The sequence below is a fragment of the Mobula birostris genome, chromosome 3, assembly GCF_030028105.1.
Source record: "Mobula birostris isolate sMobBir1 chromosome 3, sMobBir1.hap1, whole genome shotgun sequence".
In the NCBI taxonomy this organism is placed as follows: Eukaryota; Metazoa; Chordata; class Chondrichthyes; order Myliobatiformes; family Myliobatidae; genus Mobula; species Mobula birostris.
This window is the reverse complement of record NC_092372.1, coordinates 14,588,715-14,608,021: the sequence shown is the minus strand read 5'-3', so window position 1 is coordinate 14,608,021 and position 19,307 is coordinate 14,588,715. Positions and strand designations below refer to the sequence as shown.

General features: G+C 41.8%; 1 protein-coding gene across 4 annotated transcripts in view; it reads left to right on the top strand.

Annotated features, from left to right (window-relative positions):
* The window catches only part of atp8b1 (ATPase phospholipid transporting 8B1), a 184,079-nt gene that overhangs the window by 147,081 nt on the left and 17,691 nt on the right, over positions 1–19,307 (top strand). For all 4 annotated transcript variants that reach the window (XM_072251748.1, XM_072251746.1, XM_072251747.1 and 1 more), the window contains exons 15-21: positions 605–761; positions 2,042–2,230; positions 6,434–6,546; positions 9,903–10,067; positions 11,697–11,808; positions 13,974–14,049; positions 18,315–18,432. In XM_072251748.1, coding sequence (XP_072107849.1) covers positions 605–761; positions 2,042–2,230; positions 6,434–6,546; positions 9,903–10,067; positions 11,697–11,808; positions 13,974–14,049; positions 18,315–18,432 — 930 coding nt within the window. The remainder of the gene's footprint in view (positions 1–604; positions 762–2,041; positions 2,231–6,433; positions 6,547–9,902; positions 10,068–11,696; positions 11,809–13,973; positions 14,050–18,314; positions 18,433–19,307) is intronic.

Genomic DNA, 19,307 nt, shown 5'->3' with positions numbered 1-19,307 from the left:
TGTCCAAATGTCTATTAAATGCTGAAATCAAAACCACATCCACCATTTCCACTGGCAGCTCATTCCGCACTCTCACCACTCTCTGAGTGAAGAAGTTCCCCTCATGTTCCCCTTAAACATTTCACCTTTCACCCTTATTCTCAGGCCTCTAGTTATTGTCTCACCCAACCTCGGTGGAAAATACTTACTTCAAATAACCTGGTCTTTTGTGTATTTAATATTTCAGTAATATTGTAAATGTATTGTTTGATTAAATTAAGAATTCTTGTTTGTTTAAATAATTCTTTATGGGTTATATGTAAAAGTACGTGAATGGCCTGCGTCATCACACCATTATGTCATACGTGTGCACCTCACTAAAAGTAAAAATAAAACTAGCCACATTATTCCTAGGTTCCCAACTTTTTGCTTTCAATTAGATTGATGTTTTCGAGTTACAGAAATAACATAATCTATATCTCTCACGCTTTTGTATACCTACGTATGAATGAGGTGAAATTGCTTCTAGTTAAACATTGTAATAATCAAAGCAATTATGTTCTTATGACTGATCATACTTAAAATAGCTGATAAAGAACTAGTTTCACTTGAAATATTTTTGCAGCTTGTGGACTTCAGCTGGAACGAATATGCTGATGGGAAACTCAGATTTTATGACCATTATTTGCCTCAACTTATTAATTCAGGACGTGATCCATCAGCAGGAGAATTCTTTAAATTGCTTGCTCTCTGTCACACTGTGATGGTGGAAGATAATAATGGTAAGTATTGTACAAAGATCTATAAGACATAAGGAGCAGAATTAGGCCATTCAGCCCATCATTTGATCATGGCTAATTTATTTTCCATCGCAGCCCCCTTCCTCCAGCCTTCTCCCCATAGGCTTTGACACCCTTATTGAGAACCTATGAACCTCCGCTTTAAATATACCCAATGATTTGGCCTCCAGTGGCATCGGTGACAATAAAGTCCACAGATTCACCACCCTCTGGCTAAAGAAACTCATTCTTATTCTGTTCTAAAGGAATATCCTTCTATTCTGAGGCTGTGACCTCTTGTCCTAGACTCTCCCACTATTGGAAACATCAGCTCCACATCCACTTTATCCAGCCCTTTCAATTTTAGAGTCCTGATGAAGGTTCTCAGCCTGAAATGTAAACTTTATTGATTTCCACAGATGCTGCCTGACCTGCTGAGTTCTTCCAGCATCTTGGATGTGTTGCTTTTAAAATTTCTGGTTGGTTTCAATGAGATCCCCTTCATCCTTATAAACTCCAGCAAGTACAGGCCCACAGCCATGAAATACGCCTCACAGGTTAACCTTTTCATTCCTGGGATCATTCATTGAACCTCCTCTGGACCCTCTCAAATACCAGCCCTCCTGCCCAAAACTGGTTGCAATACTCCAATGCAGTCTGACTTGCAAATTTGCCCTTTATAACAGTCCCACCATCCTCCCCAGCGGTCAGAATGATGATGGCCACCCACACCCCTGGCTCAGTTCCAAGCATCCATCTTTCCAACTATGGCCAACCTGTGACATCCATCAGTTTATGAAGGATTACCAGGGGTATTGTATACGTTAGTTGTAACAAGCTCTTCAGGCTGGAGAACATTGGACTCCAATGTTTTTAGGGCACCTGAGTTAATTAGTTGTTTAATGAGAATCATTAATCATTTAGAGTTACTTGTGGTTTTCTCAAGTGATTCACTCTCTGTAATGTGGTCTCCTGGTGATTTCTGTATAAGTTTGTTAAGTTTATTTTGATAGGCTCAGAGATTCTATGTACCTTGTACCATTTAAGTGGATGTCTGATTAGCACTAATGCAGGGTCCTAGTTTAGAGAATGATACGTTGCGCAGTGTCACTCAGCCAAGGCACCGATATTCTGTTAGAATTCTTAAGAATAAACTTTGGTCGCCATCACTACATTGGAGTCTGTTTTTCCTCCGCACTTGGATTCCGAAATTGCCAGCGCACATCGTGACAGTTAGTGTTAAACTAGAGCTCAATCACCTTCTATTTTGCTTCTGTAAACAGGGCAAATTGTCTACCAAGCCGCTTCTCCTGATGAAGGAGCCCTTGTCACAGCAGCCAGGAATTTTGGATTTGCCTTTCTCTCCCGGACACAGAATTCCATCACAATAAGTGAACTGGGGATAAAAAGGACATATGAAGTGCTCGCCATTTTAGATTTCAATAGTGACAGGAAGCGAATGTCCATCATTTGTAAGTAGAATTTCACACAGATGCTTGTTTGAAATTTTTCTGTGTTTGAAAGATGAGCTTTATTTAATTAAATAATTCATTACAGGAGCAAAGGGTGTGGGGATTGGCAAGGGAGGAGCACTGCGGGAGGGGTGTGGGATAGGTGGCAGAGAAAGAGTGCCGGGGCAAGGGGTTGGCATGGGTGTAGACACCCCCAGTCCTGAGACACCAGGCAAGGTCATTTGATTCTAAACAATTGGTTTATTGATCATTACAGAATATCTCTCTGCTGCTTCTCACTCCCTCCCCTTCACCTTCCCCTTTTCTCAACCATGATTCTCCTTTCCCTGGCCCCTTCCTGCAATACTTTGAGATGTACAGTGAAATGTGTAATTTTGCACCAAACCGTATCAGTGAGGATTGTCCTGGGCAAGTGTCGCCATGCTTCTGGCACCAACGTATCATGCCCACTAACCCGAACCCTAACCATACATCTTTGAAATGTGTGAGGAAACTGAGGGACCCAGAGTAAACCCTCACACCCCTTACAGACAGTGGCAGGCATCGAACCCCAATGGATGATCACAGACGCTGTAAAGCAATTAGACTAGCCACTAGGCTACCAATTTGGTAAAGAATTATACATTGCAACCAGTCAGTGTCAAGAAGGATTGTTTTTCTTTCATTAGAATTTAAAATACAGCTGCAGGCACTTGATCAACTTTGTGCTACGTTTTAGGCAATTTCAGGAACGAAGCAAAGGCCTATTTTCTGAAGAAAAAATTATTTCTGATTTGGCACTTCGATTGTCATCTTGACATTTGGGGGGGGTGGGGGGGAGAGAGAGAGATTACTACAGCACTGTACAAAAATCTTATGTTTACACTAATGCCACAGATAGAAACAATTTTCATGCATGTGAGTGATGGTAAACCTGATTCTGATATGGGTCTCTATTATGGGCTGCGAGTGGGAAGGGGCATGGAGAGGGGAAGGGAGTGGGGAGCACCAGAGAGACATTCTGTAATGATCAATAAACCAATTGTTTGGAATCAAGTGACCTTGCCTGGTGTCTTGCACCCACACCTCCCCCTCCCCAACCACCGGCACACCTTCTCTGCCCCCTGTCTCACACCCCTCCCACAGTGCTCCACTCTCTCCATTCCCAACATCCTTTTGCTCCTGCCAGATTTACGAACTCGCTTTCTGCTCCACATTGGCAAATACAGTACTGTGCAAAAGTCTTAGGCACTCTAGCTGTATAATGTATAGTACTGTATGTCAAAATATACAGTAAAATGTGTCATTTGCATCAAATGAAATCAGTGAGGATTGTTCTGGCCAGCCTTTAAGTGTCATCATGCTCCGATGCCAACACAGCATTGGCACAACTCGCTAACTCCAACTGTGCGTCTTTGGAATGTGGGAGGAAACTGGAGCACCAGGAGGAAACCTAAGTGATCACGGGAAAAACATACAAACTCCTTATGGACAGCGGTGGGACTACAACTCCAATCTCACAACTGGCGCTATAAAGCGCAACCTGCTTTTGGAGCAAGTCTGCTGTTGTTGTATTAAATGCCAGAGGAAATTTTCTACAAGTCAGGAAATTTCGTTATTTTTGCTTCTCACTTTGCAATAGACATTTGAAGATAGAGTCTAAATATGATCAAATCTCACCAAGTTGCATATCGAGTGTGGTTCACAATAAGTTAAGTGAAATCTGACAAATTGTGTAACTCGAAGTAAATATGGTTTTAGAGTGCATCTCCATGCAAAAAAAAAGTTTTTTTTTGCTGCAGATTAGGATACGTGCATTTGATAGCAGGATGAATGAAGTGTGAATTTAGAACCAGGTTTATATCACTAGCATATGTTATGAAATTGTTGTATGCGGCAGCAGTACATTGCAATACATAAAAACTGTAAATTTCAGTAATATATAGATATATAAAATGTTAAATTAAATAAGTAGTGCGAAAGAGGGGGAAAAAAGGTAGTGAGGTAGTGTTCATGGTTTCAATGTCCATTCAGAAATCAGACAGCAGAGGGGAAGAAGCTATTCCTGAACTGATGAGTATGTGCCTTCAGGCTCCTGTATCACCTCCTTGATTGTAGCATTGAGAGGGGAGCATGTCCTGAGTGATGGGGGTTCTTAATGATAGATACCACCTGTTTTGAGGCACTCCACCTTGAAGATGTCCTGGACGCTGGGGAGGCTAGTGCCTGTGGTGGAACTAACTGCAATTTATTTCAATTCTGTGCAGTGACCCCCCCCCCCACCAAACCAGACCAAGATGCAACTAGTTAGAATGCTTTCCATGGTACAGCTATAGAAATTTGTGGGTGTCTTTGGTGACATACCAAATCTCCTCAAAGTCCTAATGAAATATAGCCGCTGTCATACCTTCTTAGTAACTGCAACGATATACGACCATGAGATATAGGAGCAGAATTAGGCCATTTGGCTCATCGAGTCTGCTGTGCCATTTCATCATGGCTAATCCATTTCCTTCTCAACCCCAATCTCCTGTATTCTCCCTGTATGCCTTCATGCCCTGACCAATCAAGAATCTATCATCCTCTGCCTTAAATATAGACAATCACAGTCTCCATAGATACCTGTGGCAAAGAATTCCACAGATTCTCCACTCCCTAGCAAAAGAAATTCTTCCTCATCTCCATTCTAAATAGACATCTCACTATGCTGAGGCAGAGATCTTTTATCTTAGACTTCCCCACCATAGGAGATATCCTCTCCACATCCACTCTACTGAAGCCTTTGAACATTTGATAGGTTTGAATGAGATTCCCCCTAATTCTTCTGAATTCCAGTGAGTAAAAGCCCAGAAACATCAAACACTCCTCATATGATAAGCCTTTCAATCCCAGAATCATTTTTGTGAAACTCCTTTGAACTCTCTCTAATGTTAGCACATCCTTTCTTAGATAAGAGTTCCAAAACTACTCTCAATACTTCCAAGTAAGGCCTCATGAATGCCTTATAAAGCCTCAATATTACATCCTTGCTTTTATTTTCTAGTCCTGTCATAACGAATGCTAACATTACATTTGCCTTACTCACACTTGACTCAACCTGCCAATTAACCTTTGGGGAATCCTGCACAAGTACTCCCAAGTCCCTTTCCACCTCAGATTTTTGAATTTTCTCTCCATTCAGAAAATAGACTTTGCTTTTATTTCTTCTACCAAAGTGCATGACCATACACTTCCCAACACTGTATTCCATCTGCCACTTCCTTGCCCATTCTCCTAATTTGTCTAATTCCTTCTGTAGCCTCTTTGCTTCCTCAACACTACCTGCCCCTCCACCTATCTTTGTATCATCCACAAGCTTGGCCACAAAGTGATCTAACCTATCAATTCCATCATCCAAGTCATGGACATATAACATAAAAGGAAGCTATCCCAACAAAGACCTCTGTGAAACACCATTATTTACTGGCAGCCATCCAGAAAAGGCTCCATTTATTCCCTCGCTTTGCTTCCCGCCAATCAGGCAATGCTCTATTAATGCTAGTATCTTTACCGTAATACCAAGATCTCTTAACTTGTTAAGCAACCTTATATGTGGCACCTTGTCAAAGGCTTTCTGAAAATCCAAGTACACAACCTCAACTGATCCCCCTTTATCTATCCTGCTTGTTATTTCTTCAAAGAATTCCAACAAATTTATTGGTTAGATCCTGGGCCCAACATATCATGCTTATATTTAAAAGAAATGACTTAATATGCCAGTCTTCAATACATGGAAGTTGTAGGAGGAAGCAGCAATCCAATATTCTGTATCCGGTGCTCCTGATGCAGCCTCCTCTACATTGGTGAGCCTCCATGAAGTCTACATTGTGCACCTTCACTCCATCCATCATAACAGATAGGTTTTGCCTGTGGCTCCCTGTTTTAATTCTACATCCCATACCTATTCCTCCATGTCAGTCATGGCATCTGCCCCTGCCACAATAAGACCACCCTCAGGGTGGAGGAGCAACACCTCTTAACCCTTTTCAGCCCAAATCATCAACAGTTTATTCCCCTCCATAAACGCTGCCTGACCTGCTGAGCTCCTCCAGCATTTTGTGTGCTACATTGAAAAGATAGTCACTTCTGATCCGATTGAACTTAGCATTATGATACAGTCTTATAACTTGATTTGAAATGCTTTCTTTGCCTGAAGGTGAGTTACAAACTATTGTATCTTTGCAGTGCGAGAGCCAGAGGGCAAAATCAAACTCTACTGTAAAGGGGCTGATACAGTCATCTATGAGAGATTACATCCGCACAACCCAAGTAAAGAGACTACAGAAGAAGCTTTGAAGGTGAAAAGAACTAAATTTCTTACAAATATATTCATTTACCCCAATGCATTTCTTGTACCACAGAAATGTATCATTCATTTCGTGTATCACAGATTCATGGATTAATTGCCCATGAATGACACTTTACCTGGGTTTTAAAATCTAATTCTTTAGAGGTTGAAGTTAGAAGGGTTCTCAATTATTTTTACAAAATTCAATCTAGTAGTTTTTCGCATATTGTCCTTCACAAATCAAAGTCTAGAGTATAGGAATTCGGATGTTATGTTGAAGTTGTATAAGATGTTGTTGAGGTCTAATTTGGAGTATTGTGTGCAATTCTGCTCACTGACCTACAGGAAAGATGTCAATGAGATTGAAAGTGCAGAGAAGATAAACAAGCATTGGCTCTATGACCCTGATATGCTTCACATTGTAGCTCATTGTATTGTAGAGAGAGTTTACTGAGTTATAATTCCTCTTGCCCTCTTGAAACAAAAATAGTCTTTGTTCATGTTTAATGTCACTGAAGAGGTAACGGGCAGCCATTGAAACCCAGTCCATAGAAGAATTGAACATGACAAGTCCGTACTTTACTGATGGCCACTTTTTAAATGAGTGTTGGGGACTGGGGGGTAATGAGAAAACTTTCATCCATGATTTTGGCAGGGGTTGATTCAATTCTACGTGTACAAGTTTTAAGGTGTAAGCAACCCAATTGGGGGCCAGGACCACACTGTGAAAGATTTAGGCTGCTTTGGAAAATAACTTAAGAGCAAGCTCTGATTCTGTGGTCAAATCATTATTTCATTATTTTATGGCCGGCTGGTGGCGCAGTGACATCAGCGCCGGACTTCGGAGTGGAGGCTCCTGAGTTCGAATCCAAGTCGGGCCACCCCCCGAGCACACTTTCCATCCGTACAAAACATACAGTGAAATGTGTTCTTTGTGTTAACACACCCAAGGATCTGCTGGGGACAACTCTCAATTGTCATCACACATTCCAGTGCCAACGTACTATGCCCACCAGAACAACACAGAACACAATAGCAAAATGAGCCCCATTCCTCCCTCCCATTCACCCATGCACATGTGTGGTACTTGAACCCCAGGACAGGCAGCCTCTGGCCTCCAGCAACCAGCGCACTCAGGGATTTGCAATCGTTGGGCCTTGGACTTTCCTAGCGGATGTGCACAGATCCGCAAACCCAGGGCTCTGGTCATCGGGCATCAACGATTGCGTAGAATAGAGAAAAATCATTATTTTTTACAATCCCACCCAATACAATGCTAATGCATAATGTTCATTATCAAGGCCAAAGATGCTTGCTGAAAGAGGGCTTGGGCTATAGAAGAGTTAATGATGCATCTTATAGCCTCTGTTCCTGCTGTTGTCATCTCTTCTGTTGGTGTTGTGTTCTCTGATTTGATCTGTTCGTGCCCCAAACCTCCATATTTCTCCCTGTTGTGATCAGTACTCTTTCAATAATAGTACATAATACATAGAGGATAGAATACTGAACATTCTGGAATGATAAAAAGGCTTAAACATAGACCATAGAACAGGCCCTCCAGCCCGTGATGTTGTGCCAACATTTTAATCTACTCCATAATCAATCGAAGCCTTTCCCCCTCCATAACCCTCCATTTTTCTATCACCCATGAGCTCAAATGGCCCTATTGTATCTGCCCATACCAGCACTGCTTGTTGGACATTCTACACACCCACACATCTCTGTGTAAGCAAGACTCACTTCTGACATCTCCTATACTTTCCCCCAATCACCTTAAAATAATACCTCCTCATATTAGCCACTTCCACCCTGGGGAAAAAACCTCTGGCTATCTACTAAGTCTAAGCATCTAATCATCTTGTACACCTCTGTAAAGTCACCTTTCATCCTCCTTTGCTCCAAAGGGAAAAGCTGTAGTTCACTCAACCTATCCTCATAAGAAATGTTCTCAATCCAGGCAATGTCCTGGTAAATCCCCTCTGCACCCTCTCTAAAGTTTCCAAGTGCTTCCTATAATGAGGTGACCAGAAATGGACATAATACTCCAAGTGTAGTCTAACCAGGGTTTTATAGAGCAGCAATATTACTTCATAGGTCTTGAACTCAATCCCCTGACTAATGAAGGCCAACACGCCATATGCCTTTCTAAAAACCCTATCAACTTGCTCAGGAACTTTGAGTGCTCCCTGTGCTAAGAATCCCTCCGTTCACTCTGTACTGTCCCTTCAAGTTCAATCTTCCAAAGTGAATCACTTCACACTTCTCTGAGGTGAACTTGCCTATCAAAGGGCAAGGTAAATGCAAACCTCATGAATCTTACAGATGAAGCAATCTGCTCTGCCTAATTACAACTTAGTGTAACCGGGCATCACAAAGCTGTTATTATACTATGGTTATGATGTTTTTGCATTTGGCTGGAACCTGGTTTGACACTGCTGCAGAAAGAAGGAAGCTCTGTGGAGGAGGTAATCGCTCTCTTGTGTCTTGACATGCACGAGCCAGTAAAGATCCAGTGTGGACTTACTGCCCATTACGCCACTGCCGTTGAGGGCAGCAATGGAGGTCTTCCAACTCTGGTGGTGTTCAGGGCTTCCTTCATCATGTCAGTAGCTTCCTCTCGGTTTTCACTACTGTCGGTCATGCAAGTGCCGGGTGGAGACTCAGGTATACCATCGCACTCAGATGTAAAAGAATTCTTCATTGCTATTTCCATAACAATTTTGTTTTACCGGTCAGGGTTGTTAGTCCTGAGCTGAACCCCCAAACCCGGAGGGCTGGTGGACCACTCTGAGTCTGTCCTCCACCCTTTGACCTGTTCGGCATGGGTGACCCTACCAAGAGACAAAGCATTAAAACCCTGACTCCAGTCAACATAGCTCTCTGGGTCATTGAGGTAGACAATCCTCCAAAGCATGACAAGGTTGTGGTCCTCTTGAAGGATCCAGTCTGGAACAACCTTGGAATATATCCACCTCTTCCACAGGGGCCATTCCCACTTCAACCCCCTGCTTCACCTCTCAATCAGTGCTCACAGAGCACATGCTAATGCAAATGCAGGGCACTCAATAATCTGTTTTAAAAGATTAATGTCATTTGTCACAATTGCCTAAAACGGAGGAGAGAAACTGAGGCAGAAAACCTGTTCACAAGAGAGATCTTCCTGATAATTAGATGGGTCGAGTTTGTAAAGGACTAAAGTTTCCAAATCATTTCTCTTCCACAGTAAAACCTACCACTGGTCTGCTCATTTCACTAACTGTACAAATTAACAAATTTACTTGCACTTCTCTTCCACCTGGAGGTAGAAGTGATGTTTTAATTTCTTGTCTGAAAATAAAATAATAATGATATAACTATATTTTATAGGAATTTGCTGATGAGACGCTCAGAACTCTGTGCCTGTCATACAAGGACATCAGTGAAGGGGAATTTACAAAGTGGAATATAAAGTTTAAAGCTGCCAGCATTTCCACAAACAATCGTGATGAGACACTTGATAGAGTCTATGAAGAAATTGAGAAGGATTTGTTGGTACTTGTGCTTTTTTGGATAATTTTCTTTTTGATGGTCTTTAATATACCATGGTTAATTCAAACTGGCTGACTACCCCGTATGGACCAGCTCTTTTAGAAATGCTAATATTTACACCTATAATTGTCAGCAAGCTAGGGAATCACAAAAAAAATGTGTATTAGGTTGAAAAGTCTCAATATTCCACACAATTGATTGCCATTATCATTCTGACTACATTCCGGCCCTGAATTCTCCAGAGGCAGAAATTGTTCAAAGCAATTTACCTTTTTAAATAATTTACAAAGTGGAAGGATTTTAAGAATTTGCTTTTGTTTTTGCTTCGATTTAGTTTTTAATGGAGATTACTTAATTTACAAAAAAGAAATGAAGTGGTCTTTAAATTGAATGCAGTTGAATATCTGATCTGCTTGCAATCGTTCAAGCTGTAATCCTGAGTTATAAGGAGAGGTTAGAGGCATAGAACACTACAGCACAGACACAAGCCCTTCAGCCCATCTAGTCTGTGCCAGATTATTAATCTGCCTAGTCCCATTGACCTGCATTCGGACCTTACCCCTCCCATCTGTGTACCTATCCGAGTTTCTCTTAAGTGTTGAAATCAAGCCCACGTCCACCATTTCCCTGGCAGTTCATTCCACACTCGCATCACCCGGTTTGCTCGGGCTGCATATTTATTTCTTGGAACGCTGGAAAATATAGGGTGACCTTATAGTAATTAAGGGAGGCATAGGTAATGTGGGTGATAACGTAATCAGTGAAGTTTTGAAACTTGGGTGTTGCCATTGCTGCATTCCCTATCTCTGCTTTTGTCTGTGTTTCCCTGATACCATGTCCATATCTCTGCTTTTGTCTGTGTTTCCCTGATACCATGTTCATATCTCTGCTTTCATCTGTGTTTCCCTGATACCATGTCCATATCTCTGCTTTTGTCTGTGTTTCCCTGATACCATGTTCATATCTCTGCTTTCATCTGTGTTTCCCTGATACCATGTTCATATCTCTGCTTTTGTCTGTGTTTCCGATACCATGTTCATATCTCTGCTTTCGTCTGTGTTTCCCTGATACCATGTTCATATCTCTGCTTTCGTCTGTGTTTCCGATACCATGTTCATATCTCTGCTTTCGTCTGTGTTTCCCTGATACCATGTTCATATCTCTGCTTTTGTCTGTGTTTCCGATACCATGTTCATATCTCTGCTTTTGTCTGTGTTTCCGATACCATGTTCATATCTCTGCTTTTGTCTGTGTTTCCAATACCATGTTCATATATCTGCTTTCGTCTGTGTTTCCCTGATACCATGTTAGCGCAACCTACATCCCTATTTACGAGTTATTAACCCTCACTATTCATTCCCTTATAACGATGAAAATAAATGTGGGCTAACTCAATTGAATTCCAGTCCTGATGAGGGGTCTCGGCCCAAAACGTCAACTGTTTACTCTTTTCCATAGATGCTGTCTGGCCCACTGAGTTCCTCCAGCATTTGTCTGTGTTAATTCAATTGAACGATCATTTATGTATAATTCTAGATATTACACATTTGACGCCAGTAACCCTCCAGACAATGTTAGGGCCTTTTTGATTATCACCTTCAAACATATTTTTCATTTTATCATCTATTCCAGCTTCTGGGAGCCACTGCGATAGAGGATAGATTGCAAGATGGTGTTCCAGAGACTATTGATGTTCTTAAAAGGGGTGATATTAAAATCTGGGTGCTAACAGGTGACAAGAAAGGTAACTATGCATTATATTTGCATTTTTGTGGTGATGATTGTAAACCACTGGTTCAAATTTCCAACATCGATATTGGACATTTAAAATTCTGTTAACAATGTAGCACATAGAACATTACAGCATAGTACAGGACCTTTAGCCAACAATGTCATGTTGCCCTTTTAATCTGCTCTAACCCTTCCCTTTCATGTTGCCCTCCATTTTTCTATCATCCATGTGCCTATCTAACAGTTGCTTTAATGGCCCTAACGTACCTGCCACTACCACCACCCCTGGCAGTGTGTTCCACACACCTATCACTCTGTGTGCAAAAATAAAGTTATCTCGAACATTCACCCCGCCCCCCATACTTCCTTCCAATCACCTCAAAATTATGGTCCCTCATATTCGCCGTTTCAGCCTTGAGAAAAAGTCTGTCTGTCAACTTAATCCATGCCTCTTATCATCTTGTACACTTTTATGAAGTTACCTCTCATCCTTCTTTGATCCAAAGAGAAAAGCTCTAGCTTGCTGTAGGTTGACAATCTCTCCAATCCAGGCAGCATCCTGGTAAACTTTCTTTGCACCCTCTCAAAAGCTTTCACATCCTTCCTATAGTAAGGTGACCAGAACGGAACATAATATTCCAAATGTAGTCTGACCAATGCCTCATGAAGCCTCAGCATGACATCATTGCTTTCATATTTTAGTCCTCTTGAAATAAACACTAATATTTCCTTCCTTACTGCTGACTCAACCTGCAAGTTAGCCTTTAGGGTTAATGAATAAGAGGAACTGCCCAAGAACTCCCAAATCTCTTTGCACCTCCACCTTCTGCATTCAATCCCCAATTGGAAAATAGTCTACATTTTATTCCTTATACCAAAGTGCAGGACCATATACCTCCCTACGCTATATTCCATCTGCCACTTCTTTGCCCATTATCCTAATCGGTCCAAGTTCTTCTGCAGCCTCCCTTACTGCTTCCTCAACACTATTTGACCCTCCACCTCTCTGTGAGTTTTAAGGTCTATAATTTTTCTCACCGGTCCGCTATTACTAAAACACAGAGGAAACAAGACATGCATAGTCGAGGTCTAGTTGAGGACTTATCAGATGTGTGTCACTTATGAGATTTTCATGGAATGGTGTGTTCAGCAGCCATTCATGCAAAAACAGCCCCTTCACAACACTCGGAAGACCTGTTTCGGAGTTATTTCATGAGCAGGGCCCAGACCATTGATTCTGCACTGAGATTTAGACTCATTCACTTATTTATCACACATAGATCCACACATACAGTGAAATGCGTCTTTTTGCATTAACAGCAAACACACCCAAGGATGTGCTGTGGGCGGCCCGCATTTTCACTGCATATTCCGGTACCAATATGGCATGCCCGCAATGTTCAGCAGAGCCACACAGAACACATCAAGCAACTAAATAACAACAAGCCCTATCCCTCCATCCCACGTACCCACTCACCTATGCACGTCCACGGTCCTCTAACCCTGAGTCAGGCCATCTTCCTCAGCCTCCAGCCGTCAGTAGACTGGTGTATTCACAGATATTGGGCCTCTTCCTTCCTCAGTGGACTCGTGGAGATTTGCAGACTCGGGGTTCTGACCTCCAGGTCTCAACTTCTGTACTTTTGATTGAACATTAGGTGTGTCCAAGAATTGTGAGGCCAAGACCTCCATCCTTCTGCTCGCCTTCTGTGCCAGTCTTCACCTAGACCACTATCCCACAGTCATGTTTTCCCCACACATCCCACTCAATAATAATAATAATAATAATAATAATAACTAAATAATAAATCGGATTGATAACGTGAGATGTAGAGTCCTTCAAAGTGAGTCCATAGGCTGGGGAATAGTTCAGCGCTGAGGTGTGTGAAGTTGTCCATACTGGTCCAGGGGCCTGATGGTTGAAGGGTAATAACTGTTCCTCAACCTCCTGGTGTGGGGCCTAATTCTCCTCCTTCCCATTAGCAGCAGCGTGAAGAGAGGAGAGGCAGCTGTTTTTACTAAAGCTTGGACCTACTGGTAACTGCTAATTCTTTAAAAATAAAAACACACAACAAGGACCTCAAGTTTTTTTCTTCTTCCTGTGGCTAAATGTTCTTCAATGATCTTACTGAGATAAGATTGCATTTCTAATAAAAGATTATTTTTTCCCTCAACTAGAAACTGCTGAAAACATTGGCTTTTCCTGTCAACTGCTAACTAATGACATGACCCTTTATGATGGGGAGGAAATTAAGTAAGTTTTTTTTTTTAGCTTTAATGTAAGAAATGCTGCTCACTCACAAGGCATTTTTGTTTAGTATTTGGATTTTCAAAGCACTGTACAGGAAATGAGATTGCTTTTTAAAGTACAGTTACTGTTCTCCTTGGTAGGCTTTGAGGGTTAAGGATAACTTCCACTCGAGCTCAGAGGTGATTGGTGAGGCCATTTGGGGACAACTACACCAGGAAGTGCTTGATAAGGCAGGGCGTGGGTTGGTTGAGAGATGGTGCCATTTACCAGGGGCTCCTATGCACTACCAATAGATTGGCATAGTGGTTAGCGTAACGCTATTGCAGTACCAGCAACCTGGATCAATTGGATGATGCGGGCTTGTTTGGTTGGAAGGTTTTTTTTTATACCAGGCTCTATTGCTAAATAAAAACAATATGAACTTGGGTGTTTTCAACTGAGCAGTCACAAGTAAGAAATGATTGAATTTTTCAAAGAAAAATTTTCCTCTTGTCCACCTCATACTCTTCTGCCAAGATGGAAGTCTGAATAGAGAGTCTGTTTCAGGAGTATGTGCACTACATGAGTGCTCCATTGGTGCCAAATGAGCGTAATTAAGTATTTCTTGTTGAACTATTAACCTTAAAGAGAATATTGTTGATCTGGTTGCCCTGTAAGTGTGAAGGATTTTGAAAAAATTCTTCCAATGCATAAAGGTATCTGCTGTAGAAAGATTCTATCTCGGGTAGCAAGCGTCACTGCTGGCAAGCAGGTAATGGACTTTGAGGCTTAGAGATCTCAGCCTTCAGATGTTCTTTTCCACAGATGGCCAAAGGCTAGTGTTGAGTTTTGTCTATGTATGCTGTAGTTGAGAAGTGATTCCAGAGGTGAGGGAGGTCTTCCAGAATCTTGTCACGAACCTTCAGATGACTGAATATGGTGCAGTTTGGTAGGGAAGCTCACTTCTGTGAATGTTTAGTGTAAGGGTTGTCCTCTTGCATGCTGAAGTGAATAGGTCTTCAGTGAGTTGTTTTAGACTGTATGTAAGCACAAGAATCATCTGTGTTCTTTTGCTTAATGACTGAAGTAAGAGTGCCCTTAACTCTGGCGTGAAGGCGATGCAAGTTGAACAGTTCTTCCAATCACTGGTGTTTTTATATAGTGTTCCGATAACCACTAATGATGTCCAAATCTTGTTGCCTAGTTTTTTAAAACCCACTGTTTGTCTCGTCTAAATTGTCAATAAATATCAACCTAGAGGACCTTAGAGAGAAATTTTTCAGTGGAATTCAAGGTGTTATTATTCAGAGGTAAAAGGCTTGCAGATGGCATGAATGTATCAGAAGATATTGTTCTGATAACCTTTACTTAAAATTCACATTTCATCTCTCAAGAATTGGATTAAATATCAACTCTCCATCTTTAGGCTAAGTAATGTTGTTATATCCAATTGTTTCATAAGGGCACTCCTCATTTATAACCTGAGTGTGTAACATAGCATCTTTTTAAAGCATTTTCCACTTTGTAAAAATTTTTGTCAAGTAACACACACAAAATATTAGTCAGGCAGCATCTTTGGGTGGGGTGGGGGGTGTGGGAGAGGAAAGGGTCCTGATGAAGAGTCTCAGCCCAAAATGTCGACTCTTTATTTCTTTCCATAGATGCTGCCAGACCTGATGAGTTCCTTCAGCAGTTTGTGTGTGTGTTACTCTGGATTTCTATCATTGCAGAATCTCTTGTATTTATTTTTTTTCTCAAGCAGGTGTAAGTTGCACTGTTGCCTTGTCTTCACTCTTTCCATAACCATGATCATTCTTGGCAAAATTTCTACACAAGTAGCTTGCCATTGCCTTCTTCTGGGCAATGTCTTTACAAGATCGGTGACCGTAGCCTTTAACTAAACTCTTCAGAGGTTGTCTGCCTGGTATCAGTGGTCTTGTGACCAGGACTTCTGATATGCAACAGCTGCTCATACGACCATCCACCACTCGCACCCGTGGCTTCACGTGACCCTGATTGTGGTGAACTGCGGGCTAGTGGAAGGAAGGAGTCCCTTACACCTCCTTTAGAAGATACCTGTCTCCACCCCAACCTGTCTTGTGTACAAAGTGACTAGTATCAAGGGTGCAGAATTTTAGGTGTAAATTTAAATGATATTAGTGGTATGAGAGAGGAGGTGGCCAAAGTAAATTGGAAGGAGATGCTGGCAGGGATGACAGCAGAGCAGCAATGGTGTGAGTTTCTGGGAAAAATGAGGAAGGTGCAGGATAGGTACATTCCAAAACAAAGAAATACTCAAATGGCAAACTAGTACAACAGTGTCTGACAAAAGGAAGTTAAAGCTAATATAAAGGCAAAAGAGAGGGCATACAACAGAGCAAAAATTCGTGGGAAAACAGAGGATTGGGAAGCTTTTGAAATCCTACAGAGAGCAACTAAAAGAATCATTAGGAGGTTAAAGGTGAACTATGAAAGCAAGCTGGCAAACAATATCAAAGAGGATAGTAAAAGCTTTTCCAAGTATGTAAAAAAAAAAGATGAGAGTGGATATAGGTCTGCAAGGAAATGAGGCCGGAGAAATGATAACAGGGGACAAGGAGGTAGTAGATGAACTAAATGAGTATTTCGCATCAGTCTTCACTGTGGAAGACTCAAGCAGTGTGCCAGATGTTGAAGGATGTGAGGGAAGAGAAGTGAGTGTAGTTACTATTACAAGGGAGAACGTTCTCAAAAAGCTGAAAGACCTAAAGGTACATAAGTCAACCTCGCCAGATGAACTACACCCTGGGGTTCTGAAAGAGGTAGCAGTAGAGATTGTGGAGGCATTAGTAATGATCCATCAAAAATCATTGGACTCTGCCATGGTGCCAGAGGACTGAAATATTGCAAATGTCACTCCACTCTTTAAGAAAAGAGGAAGGCAGCAGAAAGGAAATTATAGACTAGATTTCTTGAGCTCAGTGGTTGTGAAGATGTTGGAATCATTTGTTAAGATTGAGATTATGGAGTACTTGGAGACACAGAACAAGATAAGACAAAGTCAACATGGTTTCCTTAAGGGAAAATGTTGCCTGTTGCCTGGTGAATCTGATGGAATAGGATAGATAAAGGCAATGCAGTGCATGTCATATATTTGGACTTTCAGGAGGCCTTTGACAAGGTGCCACACATGAGGCTGCTTACCAAGTTAAGAGCCCATGGTATTACAGGAAAGTTACTAACATGGTTAGAGCACTGGCTGATTGGTAGGAGGCAGCAAGTGGGAATAAAAGGATCCTTTTCTGGTTGGCTGCCAGTGACTAGTGGTGCTCCACAGGGTTCGGTGTTGGGACCACTTCTTTTTATGCTGTATATCAATGATTTGGATGATGGAATAGATGACTTTGTTGCCAAGTTTGTAGATGATACAAAGATTGATGGAGGGGCAGGTAGTGTTGAGGAAACAGGTAGGCTGCAGAAGGACTTGGATTAGGAGAATGGGCAAGAGAGTGGCAAATGAAATACAATGTTGGAAGATACATGGTCAGGCACTTTGGTAGAAGAAATAAATGTGCAGACTATTTTCTAAACGGGGAGAAAATCAAAAAATCTGAGATGCAAAGGGACTTGGGAGTACCTGTGCAGAACACCCTGAAGGTTAACATACAGGTTAAGTTGGTGGTGAGGAAGGCAAATGCAATGTTAGCATTCATTTCAAGAGGTCTTGAATACAAGAGCAGGGAAGTGATGCTGAGGCCTTGTAAGGCACTGGTGAGGCCTCACCTTGAGCATTGTGATCAGTTTTGGGCTCCTTGTCTAAGGAAAGATGTGCTGGTATTGGAGAGGTTTCAGAGGAGGTTCACAAGGATGATTTCTGGAATGAAAGGGTTATCATACAAAGAACATTTGGTGGCTCTGGGTCTGTACTCGCTGGAATTTCGAAGGGTGAGGGGGGGTCTTATTGAAACCTTTTGAATGTTGAAAGGCCTAGACAGAGTAGATGTGGAAAGGATGTTTCCCATGGTGTCTAGTCTAGGACTAAGAGGTCACAGCCTCAGGATAGAGGGGCATCCACTTAAAACAGAAATTTCTCTAGCCAGAGGGTGGTGAATTTGTGGAATTTATTACCACAGGTGCTGAGCTTGATAGGTTCTTGACTGGACATAACATCAAAGGTTACGGGGAGAAGACTTGGAGTGGGACTGAGGAGAGGAAGAAAAGATCAGCCATGATTGAATGGCGGAGAAGACTCGATGGGCCAAATGGCCTAATTCTGCTCCATTGTCTTATGGTCTTAATTACTTTTTCAGTTCCATGCTCAGCAAAATGCAACGAACAAAACTGACACTTGGAGAAACCAATGCCAACATAAAAGATGTCTTCAAAAAGGAGGGAAACCCTGCAATGATAATCACTGGCTCTTGGTTGGTACGTGATAGACATTGTTCACTTTTTACATTTCACAGAAATGCCTGCTGCGGTACATAAGGTTATGGAAAAGTATAGCACAGAAACAGGACCATCTAGTCCATGCCATACCATTTTAACAATGTACTCCCATTGACCTGCACCAGGACCATAGCCCTCCATACCCCTACTATGCATGTACCAATCTCAACTTCTCTTAAATATTGAAATACATCTTGCATGCACCACATGTGCTGACAGCTCCTTCCACACACTCTCAACCCTCTGAGTGAAGAAGCTTCCCGTCATGTTCCCCCTAAACCCTTCTCCTTTCTCCCGTAACCCATGAGCTCTGGTTGTAGTCCCATCCAACCTCAGTAGGAAAAAGCCTGCATGTATTTATCCTATCTATACCCCTCATAATTTTGTAAACCTCTATCAAATCTCCCCTCAGTCTTCAACGTTGCAACGAATAAAGTCCTAACCTATTCAATCTTCCTTTATAACTCAGGTCCTTCAGACCTGGCAACATACTTATAAATTTTCTCTGTATTCTTTCAGCCTTATTTACACCTTTCCTGTAGATGTGTGACCAAAACTGCACACAATACTCCAAATTAGGCCTCACCAAGCCAATGTCTAATCCAATTTACTACCTCATCTTGAATGCCAAGCAACTGAACATTCTTGACCAACCTCCCATGTGGGACCTTGTGAAATGCCTTGCTAAGATCCGTCTAAACAACTTCCACTGCCTTGCCTTTGTCAACTTCCCTGGTAACTTCCTCAAAAAACTCTGAGATTGGTTACAGATGACCTACCATATACAAAGCCATACTGACTATCCTTAATCAGTCCATGTCTATCCAAGTACTTGTAGATCATGTGGATAACTT